This window comes from Symphalangus syndactylus, chromosome 18 (genome assembly GCF_028878055.3).
Source record: "Symphalangus syndactylus isolate Jambi chromosome 18, NHGRI_mSymSyn1-v2.1_pri, whole genome shotgun sequence".
Classification (NCBI taxonomy): domain Eukaryota; kingdom Metazoa; phylum Chordata; class Mammalia; order Primates; family Hylobatidae; genus Symphalangus; species Symphalangus syndactylus.
The window spans coordinates 46,824,475-46,840,565 of record NC_072440.2 but is presented as its reverse complement, the minus strand read 5'-3'; the positions used below and the strand labels follow the sequence as shown (position 1 = coordinate 46,840,565).

General features: G+C 37.5%; 1 protein-coding gene across 1 annotated transcript in view; it reads left to right on the top strand.

The window, feature by feature from the left end:
* Positions 1-16,091, top strand: part of ITGA1 (integrin subunit alpha 1) — a 170,887-nt gene extending 154,796 nt beyond the window's left edge. The window contains exons 27-29 of the mRNA XM_055252682.2: positions 4,820-4,912; positions 7,232-7,348; positions 12,025-16,091. Of these exons, the coding sequence (XP_055108657.2) occupies positions 4,820-4,912; positions 7,232-7,348; positions 12,025-12,069 (255 nt within the window). The 3' untranslated portion in view covers positions 12,070-16,091. The remainder of the gene's footprint in view (positions 1-4,819; positions 4,913-7,231; positions 7,349-12,024) is intronic.

Here is a 16,091-nt window from a genome sequence, read left to right as displayed (position 1 = left end):
CTGAGGTTTAGGGTACAGATTTCACCGCTCAGGTAGTGGGCATAATACCAAATACGTAGTTTGTCAGCTCCCCCAAGTGGTCCATGGTGTCTCCTGTTCCCATCTTTATATCCATGAGTACCCAAGACTTAACTCTCACTGATACGTAAGAACATGTGGTATTTGGTTTTCTGTTCCTGTGGAATTTGCTTAGGATTATGGCCTCCATCTGCATGTATGTTGCTGCAAAGGACACAATTTTGTTCTTTTTTATGGCTGTGCAGTGTTCCGTGGTGTATATGTACATATTTTCTTTATCCAGGCCACTGCTGATGGGCACCTATGTTGATTCCATGTCTTTGCTGTTGTGAATAGCACTGCAATGAAGATATGACTGCATGTGTCTTTTTGGTAAACAGTTTCTTTTGGGTATATACACCCAGTAATGGGGTTGCTGGGTTGAATGGTAGTTCTGTTTTAAGTTGTTTGAGAAATCTCCAAACTGCTTTCCACTGGCTGAACTAATTTACATCCCCACCAACAGTGTATAAGCTTTTCCTTTTCTCCGCTGCCTCACCATTGTCTGTTATTTTTTGACTTCTTAATAATAAACATTCTGACTGGAGTGAGATGGTACCTCATTTTGGCTTTGATTTGCATTTCTCTAATGATTAGTGATAATGAGAGTTTCTTCATATGTTTGTTGGCCACCTGTATGTCATCTTTTAAGGAGTCTATTCATGTCCTTTGCCCATTATTTAATGTGGTTATTTGTGGATTGCTTGCTGAGTTGTTCAAGTTCCTTATTCTGGATATTAGACCTTTGTCAGATGCATAGTTTGCAAATATTTTCTCCCATTCTGTAGGTTGTCTGTTTACTCTATTGATAGTGTCTTTTGTTGTGCAGAAGCTCTTTAGTTTAATTAGATCCCACTTGTCAATTTTTGTTTTTGTTGCAATTGCTTTTAGAGACTTAGCCAAAAATTATTTGCCAACACCAATGTCAGGGAGGGTATTTCCTAGGTTTTCTTATAATATTTTTATAGTTTAAGGTCTTATATTTAAATCTTTAATTTGTCTTGGTTAGTTTTTGTATAGGGGGAAAGTTAGGGGTCCAGTTTCATTCTTCTGCATATGGCTAGCCAGTTATTCCAACACCATTTATTGACTAGGGATTCCTTTCCCCATTGCTTGTTTTTGTTGGCTTTATCAAATATCAGACAGTTGTAGGTATGTGGCTTTATTTCTGAATTCTCTATTCTGTTTCACTGGTCCATGTGGCTCTTCTGTACCGGTATCATACTGTTTTGATTACCGTAGTCTTATAGTAGAGTTCAAAGTCAGGCAGTCTGATGGGTCTGGCTTTGTTCTTTTTACTTAGGATTGCTTTGGCTACTTGAGCTCTTTTTTTAGATCCACATGAATTTTAGAATAGTTTTTCCTAATTCTGTGAAAAATGATGTTGGTACTTTAAGAGCAATAGTGTTAAATCTATACATTGCTTTAGGCAGTATGGCCATTTAGTGATATTAAATGAAAGGCTTTTTCTTTTGTTTGTCTCATCTCTGATTTCTTTCAGCAGTGTTTTGTAGGTCTCCTTTTAGAGATCTTTTACCTCCTTGGTTAGCTGGATTCCTGGATATTTCAATGCTTTTTGTAGCTTCTGTAAATGGAGTTTTTTGTTTTTTGTTTTTTGTTTTTGTTTTTGTTTTTTTTGAGACAGAGTCTCGCTCTGTCGCCCAGGCTGGAGTCCAGTGGCGCAATCTCAGCTCACTGCAAGCTCTGCCTCCCAGGTTCACACCATTCTCCTGCCTCAGCCTTCCGAGTAGCTGAGACTGCAGGCACCCACCACCACGCCCAGCTAATTTTTTTAATTTTTTTATTTTTAGTAGAGACGGGGTTTCACCGTGTTAGCCAGGATGGTCTCGATCTCCTGACCTCATGATCCACCCACGTCGGCCTCCCAAAGTGCTGGGATTACAGGCATGAGCCACCGTGCCCGGCCCTGAGTTGTGTTCTTTATTTGACTCTCACCTTGAACATTATTGGTGTATAGAAATGCTACTAATTTTTGTACACCTATTTTATATTCTGAAACTTTACCAAAGTCATTTATGAATTCTAGGAGTTTTTTGGCAGAGTCTTAAGGGTTTTCTAGGTATAGGATCATATTACCAGTGGAAAAAAGATAGCTTGACTTCTTCTATTCCTATTTGGATGTCTTTATTTCTTTATCTTGCCTTATTACTCTGGCTAGGACTTAGAGTACTAGGTTGAATAGGAGTGGTAAGAGTGGGCATCCTTGTCTTATTCCAGTTCCCCAGGGGAATGGTTCCAGCTTTTGCCCATTCAGTATGATATTGGCTAGGATTAGTTACAGATGACTCTTACTATTTGGAGGTATATTTCTTTGATGCCTGTCTCTATCTAGAGTTCTTGTGCTGATTCTTTCTCATCTTGGGGGACTGATGTTCTTCAACTGTGGTATAAGTTGAATGTAGTCATTGGTTTGTTTCTGGATGCTTTTAGAGGGCCAGGGCTCTGTACAGGATGTTTATTTGTGGGTGTATGCTCATGGGAGTGTTTTTTTTATTTTAATTTTATTATTATTATACTTTAAGTTTTAGGGTACATGTGCACAACATGCAGGTTTGTTACATATGTATACATGTGCCATGTTGGTGTGCTGCACCCATTAACTCGTCATTTAGCATTAGGTATATCTCCTAATGCTATCCCTCCCCCCTCCCCCCTCCCCCCACCGCACAACAGTCCCCAGTGTGTGATGTTCTCCACCCTGTGTCCAAATTGTTCTCATTGTTCAATTCCCACCTATGAGTGAGAACACGCAGTGTTTGTTTTTTTGTCCTTGCGATAGTTTGCTGAGAATGATGGTTTCCAGTTTCATCCATGTCCCTACAAAGGACATTAACTCATCATTTTTTATGATTGCATAGTATTCCATGGTGTATATGTGCCACATTTTCTTAATCCAGTCTATTGTTGTTGGACATTTGGGTTGATTCCAAGTCTTTGCTATTGTAAATAGTGCCACAATAAACATACGTGTGCATGTGTCTTTATAGCAGCATGGCGATCATTAAAAAGTCAGGAAACAACAGGTACTGGAGAGGATGTGGAGAAATAGGAACACTTTTACACTGTTGGTGGGACTGTAAACTAGTTCAACCATTGTGGAAGTCAGTGTGGCAATTCCTTAGGTATCTAGAACTAGAAATACCATTTGACCCAGCCATCCCATTACTGGGTATATACCCAAAGGATTATAAATCATGCTGCTATAAAGATACAGGAGTGTTTATTAGCAAAATAATTTTTGGTGTTGTTGTTTGAGCTGTGATCCAGTAGAGGGCACTTAAGGGTAATGCGCAGTAGATAGGCTCTTAGTCTTGCCACTGTTGTATTTACTCATTTTTGCAGGTGTGCTCTGCAGTGGGTGGGGAGAGGCCTCCTCCAATCACTGGCACTGTACCCATGTTTCTTTTGTTAGGTGTTCTGGGCCACAGGCTACCTTGGGCAGAGGCCATGGCAGGTAGATAGGTGACACCTTTTCTGAACCAGCCCTATGGAGGGAGTCATGCCCTACTCCAGTGCTGGCCCACACTGGCCCACGAATCCATGTGTGTTACCCATCTCAGGGCTCTGAGATGGGGGCTCCTCCCCGACTTGAGTGCCAGCCATAGATCTCAGCTTGGTACTCCTGAGCTGGACATGCCATCTGTGGGTCTCCAGGACACCCCACAGCTCAGAGTCAGGCTCTGGTTTCTTTGGAGGATCCAAAGTGCTCCCAGGTCACAGGGAAAGTACTCAGGTGGGGCACGGCACCCAGGCTGGGCAGCAGAGACTGCGCTGTGCACATGCTCCTGTGGGGTAGTTAGGCAGGGACTCTAGGAGGGTCTGGCAGGCAGGAGAGGCTGCAGAACAGACATGCCCCAGTCCCATGGGGAATGCCTGCTCTCTCCTGGCTTGTGGTCATCTGGGGCTAGAGCCTCTCTGAGGGAGATGGGGAGTCCAAGGGGATGGGCATCTATGTCTGTGCTCTGCTCACAAAAACTCCTGGGCTCCATGCTAGCTGAAGCCCTGTCTCTACCTACTCCCTGGGAAAATCCACCTGCCAGCTCATACATCCATTGGAGATGTTGGGTACTCTGTAGCTTAGATCCCAGATGTCTGTGGCAAGAGTGAGCTGTCCCTCAGTCCCCTCCCTCACCCCTTCTCCAGGAGCCATTTAGGGCCAGGAAGTAGCCCAAGCATTCAGGTACCCTACGCAGGGTTCCCAGCTTCTCCCTCTTCAGACTTAGCATCTGTGTTGCCTCTCCACACACTCTCGGTGTTTTCTCCCTAGAGATCAGATCTGCCCAGATTATATTATCTACTTGATAATTTGGGATCTCTTAGTGGGAGAGATGGCTGTGTCTAGTTAGCCATCTTGTCCCCCCAGATCATCAATTTCATTTTGAATCCTAAATAAGGGCCTAGATAAACTTCATCACCAGAATGTAGCTGTTTCATGTCTTGCTACATTAAAGATAGGCAGAGTTTGAGGTTTGTTTTTTCTAATGATAAATCAATAGAAAATATTTTTAAAAATTTTTTTCATTCCATAACAAGGATCTAAGTAAGGATTTTCAGGGGCAAATGAGGGAGGACGAGTGCATGGTTATTATTTGATACTACCAGTTCCATTTGGAAGTTAACAAAACTGGAATTTTTAATCTCTCAGAAAAATCTTAGCTTTTATAAATGTCCTACTCAAACATGACTAGCTCTCATTTTGATGACCATCATATATCAAGAACAAATCCTATTTGCTTTTCAGTCATATTTTTCCAGCTTAAATCTTACTATAAGGGGAGAACTTCAGAGTGAAAATACATCTCTGGTTTTAAGTAGCAGCAATCAAAAAAGAGAGGTAAGTGCTACATGAGTTTTGAAAACATTATGCATTTCACTCTGAATTTTGTGACATAATGTTTTATAATTGTTGATAGTCCCTTAAGCAGTGACTGGTATTGCTCTCAGTAAGTGACAGACACTATTTGCTTCAAATTATACTTCATTAGCTTCAAATGTGATTTTAGTCTTATTCTTCCTGGTAAGAAACTGGGAAAATCATGATATTTACAATTCACATGCCACATTTGACTTTATCACTTATAACTATCACGGTAAATGGATGTTTTTACTTTCACTTTGATAGCAAATGATGCAGTTGTAACTTTCCTCCTTAAAAGCTGACATTATAAAATGCAGCTGACATCTGAAGAGCAGCCTCAAAAAAAAAACTTCTTTATAAAAAGTGCCTTTAGACTGTACAGGAAAACATGTACATTTTTTAAAGTTTTCTTTCAAGTTTCATTGAGAAATTTGAAACAAAAATGAGATGGTATTTCCTAATACAAATTCAGACTTGAGTCCTTAGTGAAAATAGAAAGGTTTGAGTTTTTCACTCTTGTCCTTTTTATAAATTAATAAGCCAAGGTGACGGAGTAAGACCCCATATCTAAAAAAATAAAATAAAATAAGTGCTTGTTACACATGCAGGCACTTCAGGATGATCTCCCCACTTCTCATGGGAGAATTTAAATATCCCATGTGGACAAACAGCACCATGTGAATCATAAAATTCAATTTGGAAGATCCCTAACTTTCAGATGTTCTTTTTAAATTGCTTATTTCAAATTATTCCAATATCAATGACTTCTGATAAGTATACACTTTTCAAGAAAAAGGAAAATACATGCATATGTTTACTTATGTCATAAAGAGCGCTTAGCATAAGCAATGCAAAATGCAAAGTTGTTCCTTGCATAGAATAGCCAACATTTCACTAAAACCTAAAAAATTTGAGTATGGTTTATATTGGAAAAGTACATTTGATTCCTAAATTTATGTGTTAAAATTTTATAATGAGTTTTATTTCCCCTAAATATTAGTTTAAAATTCCCCTGGAAATATTTATTCTACATTCATCCTAAAGGAAAAATTATATCTATATTGATAAAATTACTAAAAGTGATCATTTTGTAATTGTGTGATCTGAGGAAAGTCACTGATCTTATCTAGATTCCCGTTTCCATATCTGTAAGTTCAGGGAATTGTTTTACATATGTTTAAAATCTGCCTTGCTGGCCGTAGTGGCTCATGTCTGTCATCCCAGCCTACTTGGGAGACTGAGATGGAAGGATCACTTTAGCCCAGGAGTTTGAGATCAGCCTGGGCAAAACAGTGAAACCCCATCTGTGTTTTGTTTTGTTTTGTTTTAAGAAACTGTCATAATGATCTGATGCTGTATATGTCTATATTCTTGCCAGCTCTGTCACCTACCTGGAGTGATTTGAGAGGTTTTGATTAGTATCACGTATATACAAATCTCTCCCCTGTTAGTTTCTTTTTCTACCCTAATCTTCCCTCTAGGTAAAGAAATTGAGGTGTTACTGTTAAAGGCAAATACAGGGCTTGAACTATTACTAGCCATTGACTTCTACCCTAAATTAATTTTTTTCAAATCCCCCAGGGATGGGACACAGAGCAGATAGGTTTCATTGAGGTTTGAGTGCCACCCTGAGAGAACTTGAGTTCTCTGGAGTTAGCTGGAACACTAAAAGCGGTCCATTTTACAGCTTTGCTTCAGTTAAAACCTGATTTATACATGTGGACCCAGTGATAGCTCAAGTAGAAGAGACATTGTGGTATAATGAAGAGCACACTGGGAGTGAATATATATGCAAACATTCACTTATCCATACACTTGACATTTATGCATTATACTTTCAATCTATAAACAAAAAATTAAGCACACTAGAAATGAAATAAGGAGACTTTCTCAGGTTCTTATGACAACAAACTGCGACATTCCAATCTAAACTAATGCTATTATGACAATACAGTAGTGTACTAATTAATCTTTAACACACACAATACTTTGGTTCTCCCTGAGTTAAACAGAAATTCACTCCTCCCCTTGAGCATTCCAATCTATTGACATTTAACTCTTTATGTATAAATTTCTGAAGGATAATATTATAAATACCTTTTGGTAATAATAAATTTGACATAGTTAGAGATTTAGGCTAGATGAAGAGCATTTTCTAATGCAAACCTAATGTTTTCTCGTTATAGAGTAACGAGATTAATGCACTGGTAGAGAATTGTAGCCTGCAAGAACTCAATGTTCCAGGAGTTCTAATAGGTGTTTATTATGTTAACAATCTTGTTTAATAATTTTCAGCTTGCTATTCAAATATCCAAAGACGGGCTACCAGGCAGAGTGCCATTATGGGTCATCCTGCTGAGTGCTTTTGCTGGATTATTGCTGTTAATGCTGCTCATTTTAGCACTGTGGAAGGTAAACACCAAAATTCCTTTGACTCTCTACTTCAATCATCAACAGCAAACTGGAGAAATAAGCTCTGATATATTCAGACTATGTAATATAGTATTATTACAGCAATGAAACAAACGTAGAAATGATGACTAAGAGAAAGAAAAAAGAAAAATGAGTATTTCAAACACTGCACGCGACTTGACCCAATTTTTGTAAAGGAAAAAAAACTTATTTTGAGTTAGAAATATTTAAAAATTCACAAAAGTATCTTTCTAGAGTTTAGGATGATAGGGGACTTTCACATATCTGTAACAATTAAAATTTTATAATAAGTATGTATTTCTCTTATAAACAGAACAATGAAAACTGTCTTTTATAGAAAAAGAAAAAATGAATTCCTATGTCAATTTAAGGATATATAAGCAGTAGATTCAAGGTTAAAATAAGCCTTGTTTTAATCACATGTCTCCATGTCTTAAATATCAAATAATTCTTTAATGTTTAAATATACATGGCACATTTTATGTAATAAATTGTGTGCCTGAGTGGAAGATAAGGGATCAGCTGATGTAGGGGAGATCTTAAAGTTTCACAGACTCCTATTTCAAATTCTGTGGTAAAAGTGAGTAACCACCTATTTAGTGTCAAGTAACTCTGGATATTTATGTAATGTTTTGCTTAGGCTGAAATAGACATGATTTTTAAAACTCCTAGCAGCTGTATAATTTTCACATTAGGTAGAACTGAGATGACAGCTTTTGGGATAAGTTGAATAGAGAATAACATCACATACAAAGTTGAATGTTTTTTTCAATTAAATATCAAATAGGCATTTATTCTAGCATAATATCCCCCTATATTTTACCTATTGTTTTTTAGTTAAATTATGTTAAAAATATAGGTTGAGGCTACATATTAATTGTTCTATTATCTGAGCAACATAATTATTTAATCAAATCGTTTAAATATCAAGTTTCTCTCCCACTGAAATACCACTGTTCCTATCCTTTCTTACTGTCCTATGACTCACTTCCTCTTTTGAGGGGCTTAGTCTCAGAGGAGATGGTGAACAAAGCCAGATGTAGGTCAGTGGCATTTAATTCAGTAAATAGAATCCATGGCTTTTCTCTAGCAAAGTTCCCCAAACAAAATTCTCCACTACATCCAATGTCCAGTTCTTCCTTCTACTTTATAAGGGATCAGTGTTCTCTCTGTAATACCTAGCTTTGCCACACTGTGGTACCCAAGGCCTGGCTTATTGGTGTCAAGGTTGTACTTGAAATATAGGAAGTGGTTTCTTCATTTATATGCACCTCTAATAGAAAGTGTTACTGTTGATTTTTTTCAGCATAGTCTTCTATTCTCAGCACTGCACTTACCTGTATGGTTTTAGGACATCACTGGCAGGAGAAGAGGAAAACCAGAGCTGGTATTTGGATAGGTTCTTTCAGGCCTTGTACCTCCGTTTCAGCCAAACAAATAGAAAACTTCAGTCACCTATTTTTCAGTCAGTAGTCTGAAAAAGCATAAATGTAAAAATAAGCTCATTATTTCATCCAGATAATGATGTGTTGATACATTCTGACAGCTTCTTAGGTTATTATTATTATTATTATTATTTTGTTTGTTTTTTGAGACGGAGTCTCGCTCTGTCGCCCAGGCTGGAGTGCAGTGGCATGATCTCTGCTCACTGCAAGCTCCGCCTCCCGGGTTCACGCCATTCTCCTGCCTCAGCCTCCCGAGTAGCTGGTACTACAGGTGCCCGCCACCACGCCCGGCTAATTTTTTGCATTTTTAGTAGAGACGGGGTTTCACCGTGGTCTCGATCTCCTGACCTCGTGATCCGCCCGCCTCGGCCTCCCAAAGTGCTGGGATTACAGGCGTGAGCCACTGCACCTAGCCTATTGTTTATTATTATTATTATTATTATTATTGCAGGCCCCAAAAAAGGTCATTTGACAAACTTTGGGCTGTCTTACCCAGTAGAAATAGTTCAGCCACTTCACTGGGAGGCCCAGCAATCAGAACTGTGATTCTAAGATAGAAGGGAAGAAACTAGCTCTTACCGAATGCTTACTATGTGCAGGGAACTGGGATAAGAGCTACTCTTGTCCCAGACATCTTTTTTATTCTAACTAGATCTGATCAGACACCTCAGGACTATCCCTTCTTCCTGCCTTTCCTGACTCCCACCAGTTTGGAGTTCATTTCAACTCCCAAGTCTGAGTCTCTGTGTAAGAGACAGGCCAAAAGTTTCTCTTAGAGCAGAGATTCACTTTCAAAAGACATAGTCTTTATATCTTTGTCTTCATCATACACATGGCAAAAATTAAAGCTTGACAAGGTGTTAGTAGCTGCTTAGTACACTTCATGATTGATGGGAGGAATCTTGTAGGGGACGTAGGTTTAAATAGGTGGAGAAACTTGTCCTGAAATGTGGTACCACATGCCGGGGGAGATGCCCAGCCAGGCCAGCATGTCCAATAGAGTAGGGTGACATCAGCACACGAGGAGCCAGAGAGACTCAGAACATTCCTCTCTCATAACTTGATGTCATAAGGATGCCTGAAGTTCCTCAACTGATGATTTATTTGTTAATCCTAAAGCTGTATTCTTCATCCGATATACATGTTCTGGGTGAGTGTGGATGGGGACTAATACCTCACCACTTTTTAGTCTTTTATACATTAGTATGAATTTATTCATTCAGCAAATATTCCATGTTATATTCATTAAGCACCTACTTTTTTGACAGAGATCACTTCATCAGACCTTTTGCCATAGGGTTTTGAACAAGAGATCATGAAACAAACACAGGAAGAAAGAAAGGAAAGCCAGTGCTGCAAAGAAAGTATTGGGGCTGAAAACAAACTCTATTGGTTTCAAATTTGGGCTAGGATTGGCCCAGTCCATCTTGAAGCTATAAACTATTTTCTCCTAATCTCCACTCTTTGTCACTCAACTTCCCTTAAAACACTCAACCATGTTAATTGGTTGGGTGGAATGCTGAGATAACAGAAGTTATTTTAAAATAGAACATTTAATGTGTAGAAGCCAAGAAGTGTTGTAAAGAAGCAAAAAGACCTGTAAGAGATCAGAAGCAAAGCAGAGTGGGAAGGAGAAAAAGTCTTAGAATCCACCACCTGCTTTTGTGAAAGCCTTGTCTGTTTATTTTTGACTCAGGATGTGCAGGCACAAGTTAAGAAGCCTAATGGTTTGTGAATCTGGAACTTTTACAGTTGGCTCATATAAAAAAGCCTGAGACATGTAGAAGAGCTGGCATTTGGGGAAGACAAACTTACTGTTTTCATGTGTATTTGTTCCGTTACCACCATTTCTTCATCTACCACCAACTAGATGATGGCATAATAGAAGACATAAGCCCTGAATAAAAATTTTCCAACCTAAAAGTGCATATTTTTGAGGGTTTATCCCCTCTAAGCCCTCAGTTGTTTAATAGTTATTTTATAAACACATGGTTCCCTGGCATAATTTGCCATAATTTCGTGATTAAAATGATATAGAGTTACCACACTTTCAAAGAATTAACTCATTGCCTTTGCTGGATCTATTATAGCCCTCTCTCAAATTTAAAAAATATATACAAATTTGAAAAAACATCTATGACCCTTAATTTTCTTTTTTTAAAAATAAGCATTTTAGGTTAGATAATTGTAAAGATCCCTTCTATCCCCCATACTTAGTTTTGTTATTCTATAGAATGGGAAACAATTGCAGCACTTATAACATTTAATGATGCCCCAAATTGCAAAGCATAATGAAATATGGCTCACTATCCACCACAATGTGAAATTTTTCTTATAGTCAACGACTTCATTTTTTATTTCCAAATGATATAGTATGTTTTCAAGAGGCTTTTTATATCAAATCTATATAAGCAGACATCCTGATGAATTTAAAGTTAGTACAGACAACTCAGAAATCTCCCTAACGCCCTAGCCATAATATACCTGTCAGATTCCCTACCATCTCTAATGACCTCAACTTATGGTCATCGATCATTTGATGGAAATTTCTCTGCCACATCCCTGAAAAAAAAGATGATGGCAAAGAAGAGACGATGCTAGCTAACTGCAGCTTGTTTGCCTCCCAAAATATTTTCCCAGAAACTTTTAATTAGTTCAATGTGTATACTATATTTTACTAGGGGTCATGATGTATTTAACCAATGAAAATGTTAAAAATGAAACAGCGGCCCAGCACAGTGGCTCATGCCTGTAATCCCAGCACTTTAGGAGGCTGAGGCGGGCAGATCATGAGGTCAAGAGATAGAGACCATCTTGGCCAACATGGTGAAAGCCTGTCTCTACTGAAAATACAACAATTAGCTGGGCATGGTGGTGCACGCCTGTAGTCCCAGCTACTCAGGAGACTGAAGCCAGAGAATCACTTGAACCCGGGAGGCGGAGGTTGCAGTGAGCGGAGATCACGCCACTGCACTCCAGCCTGGTGACAGAGTGAGACTCTGTCTCAAAAAAAAAAAGAAACAGCAATTTAATAAATGTCATTTTTTGACATTGAATATTAATAGATCAACGAGAAAACATTTCTTAATTATATTAGTTGTGTGCCCAGCATTGCCAATATATTATTAAATTTAATTCTATCCAAAGGATTAATATTTATTACCTAAATTAAAATAGTTAATTGTGTTATGTTTTGTGTTTTCTCAACAGATTGGATTCTTCAAAAGACCACTGAAAAAGAAAATGGAGAAATGAAATATTTTACAAAAGAAAATAATAACAATTATTCAATAATCTATCCTCAGGTTTGCCTCAAATATGTGACAAGAAATGTATAATTCATGACATAGTCATATAACTATGTAATCCATCAGGGATTCATTACTTGGAAAATGACAGGTCATGCATTATCCAAAAACTACCAAAAAGACATATTTCATAAAATGACAAAAAATATTTTACATAATTACTCATTTTTGTTGAGTAAGCAAAATTACAAAGTGTTTTTAAAAAAAACCTGTACAAATATGTTTATGTATTAAATCACCATCCAAAATATTTAAGGACTACATAAAAAGATTTTTATGATCGTAGAAACATCTATTTTCAAAACAATATAAATTAAGTTTTTCCCCTTGATTCCTGTTGGATATCCATGTTCAGCATGACAGTCAGCACTCGTAAATGCCAAGAAAAGAATTACCTGAAAAAGATAGTTTCTCCCAATTCAAATGAGAACATTTTCCCTTGGTAGAATCCATATAAAATATGGATGGAAAATTAAGTCACGAAGAATACATTTAGCATCTTTGTGTTGGATTCTATACCTAAAAATATTCCCCCCGGCCCAAGGTGATTGGAAAGTACGCAATTGAGGTGAAATTTTATCTAGGATGGAAAATCAGGATAGACTCATTTAAAAACAAGTATATTAAATGGGTTAAATTAAGCTTTTACAGAACATGCTTAATTTTGATATTGAGCTCTAAATGCAAAACTCTTTTATACTGAAAAAACACTTAAAGCAGTTTTGTGTGGTATCACAGTGATTTGTCATGAAAAGCCATCTATGGGGGACATGCCAAAGTGGCTTCTGAATGAAATATGACAGCAGAGAAAGATGCCACTGAAATGCTGAAATTATCTTTGCTGAGCAGCTTTTGAGTGCTAAGGGTTCCAGTATGTGACCCAAAGAAGGAGTTGTCTCAACTCCTTGGTACAGGGTTCATTCAAACCCCCAAGCTGTGACAGTGTGTTTATTTTTAATTTTTTAAAAGGTATTTAATTTCCAACCACATTTCTTATTTTTTCGAAAAGACAATGTTCCATTTCAGTATTACATTTTACCAAGAAGTCACTGCTTTTTAAGTGTGGTGCATCAATATTTAAATAAAATCCCAGAAATGTATTTTAAAGAATTTCAGGTTTGAAAACTCAAGCCAACAGAAAGATATCACACCTTTGTATGTGTTTCTTTGTTCTTGAAGTAGTCATTATGGTTCATTGGAATCTACTGTAGCATAAGCTCCTAGGTTGCTCCATTTCTTGGGAAAATAGCAATGAATGAATGTATAGTAGCTGCATGTGTGAACTACTGCTGTAAAGTTTGCTGACATTTCTGCGACAACTCCATTTCTCCCTCTGATTTACCAGAACCTGTAACAAGACCAGAACATGTATTTATCCAGAAACTCCTGGGCTCTGCTTTGTTCAAAAAGGAGCAAATCCACATAAAAATTAAATGTTATAAATTTATTTTTTTTCAAACTAATTTCCAAATAATTTAGCTGAAGACTCAGAGTCAGCCTACCTCTTGACTCTCCACATCTGCATCTAAGATCCTGAAGGCCAAAGGAACGTGCCTGCGGGATGCCAAAGCCATCCGTAGCTGGAAGAAAGAATACTTCTTTCTAGAGGTTTGGTGTCCTCCTGCTGGCCTGTCATTATTTGGAAATACGCGCTTTTGGAATTTCCTTCATTTTCGCTATCTCCAGGTTCAGAAATCATACCTTCCACTTGTTCTTTCTTTGCCCAGTAAAACTCAGGGTTTCTCTTATTTGAAGTTACCGTGTTGCACACCTCCAGTGCTCAGCCTGCCCAGAAGCCCCGCTCCGATCTCAGCAAGATCTTAGTAGTAAAGCTAACGGATCCATTGAAATTCATACTCAGCATCAGTGACTACTAGACAAAGCCCATTTACTGAACCATGAGTGTGCACTTTTAAACTAAATTGTTAACTGAAAGGGAAAAAATAGAAATGAGGGCACTTTGAAGTTTTTAGAAAAGAGAGGAAGAGCTGTTGGCCAGATCAAAGAGATATTTATAAGCCTGGCACAATTTTTAACATAAGTCATTCCTGGCTATTAAGTAAAATATTTCATGAGCCAGAAGTCCTGTTTCTCTGATATTATAATTTGTTGATGTTTGTGTGTGTGTGTATGCGCATGTGCAGACACATGTACACATGTAAATTGAATACAAAAATAGCTCAATAACACCAAAAAACAGAGTTTCCAGAAAATAAACACAAAAGCTATATCTGCAAGACAAGTTTGATTCATCTACTTTTCATATAGTTTCATTTTTGTTAATATTTAGGTTTAACTTATAGTTCTGCAATTATTTATAAAACAAGTACAGAGCGTTTGATTAAAAAAAGTCAACAGATGTTTCACAATAGCTTTGTACAAACGTTATAAAACATATTTAATGATTAAGAAATGTACTAGACTCTATCATTTACTTTTAAAACATTTAATTAGAAAAACAGGTGATATTTAAGACTATAAACTTATTGGCTAAATTGCCAAAAAGTTTCTTTTTCTCTAACTTTGGTATTCTAAATAATTGATTATTGCTCCCATTGTAAACTGAACCATGTATGCACTCTCTTTTCTGACCAAACTACAATGGTATATTGGTAAATTATTTAACAACACACTGTCCAGGAGGGGAAAAAAAAAGAAGTCTCTGATTTGTATCATTTGCCAATTTCTATGGTCCAAATATTTTCTCTCCATTTTCAAACTATCAAAGTGACCCTAATCAGCTTACAAAATTCCTGGAAATGTATCTGCCAGCTCTTACCAACCAGTGTGAGCTGACTTCAGCACACCACTGAGACAGATTACAAGATGATAGATGATAGATAGATAGATAGATAGATAGATAGATAGATAGATAGACAGATAGATAGAGACTGATAGAGAACATGTTGTGTCTATATACATAGCCAATGACACACAGTATAATCACGTTCTAAATTACACCAAAAGTACTGATTATATCAAGCCCAGTAGACATAATGCTACACAGCACCCATTCTTTAATTTTGATTTCTAAAATTATGACCTTCCTTTGATATTAATAAAATGTTATGAACTTGCAGGAGAAGGAAGGAGTTGAAAGAAGGAAAATATAAAGGGTGACTCACAGTGAAAATCAGACCTACACAGCAGCCACAAAAGAATTGTTGCATTTTCCCAAGGAATCCAAAGTCCTGTGAGGCACATTACAAAAGATGATACTTTGTAAATATTTTTAACTTCTATGATCCAGTTTCAACTGCATTGGTCCAATTTGTCAAACTATTTTCCTCTGAGCACTAGATTCATGGGCAATTTAATCTCCGAATATTTTCTGTGTCATAAGTGTGCTTGAAAAGAGGCTTGTAGTAAACATTTTTACAAAATTTGATGCTTCTGCAACCATAATAATTTTATCTATAAATGCGTATATACATATATATATACATACACTCACATGCAGATATTTACATATATAGATATTCTCTTTTCCTTTTATAAAATCAAAGTCTAGGCTCAATTGGAAAATGGAAATATTTGCACCAAAAGAAAAAAGTGCCATTGTTGTGATCAATGGAGTAAAGATGGGGTATAGTAGAGGCTGGGGAAGCCCTGCCCATGTTCTCTCCAAGGCCACAGCTTGCACACTGTGAATGGTGGCCCCACTGGCTCCATGGAGTGTGCCTTCACACGGGGGAATGTCCTTGTCCAACACACTGTAATCTACTCCATGGGAACTGTCTTGCTTTTCACAACATTGAGAAACAAGCCCAGAGCCTGTCTCATGTGCCAGGTGCAGTCACATTATTGTTCAAATAAAGTGGCTTCTGACAAATCAGTTCTTCAAAATAGCATCCTATGTACTTTTCATTTCTTCCAACAACTCTCAGGCCCCTTTTTGCCAGTTTTCTCCCTCAGGGGAGATTTTCAAGACTACTGGAGAAAAATCTGTTAATAAAGCCCTTGCTCTGA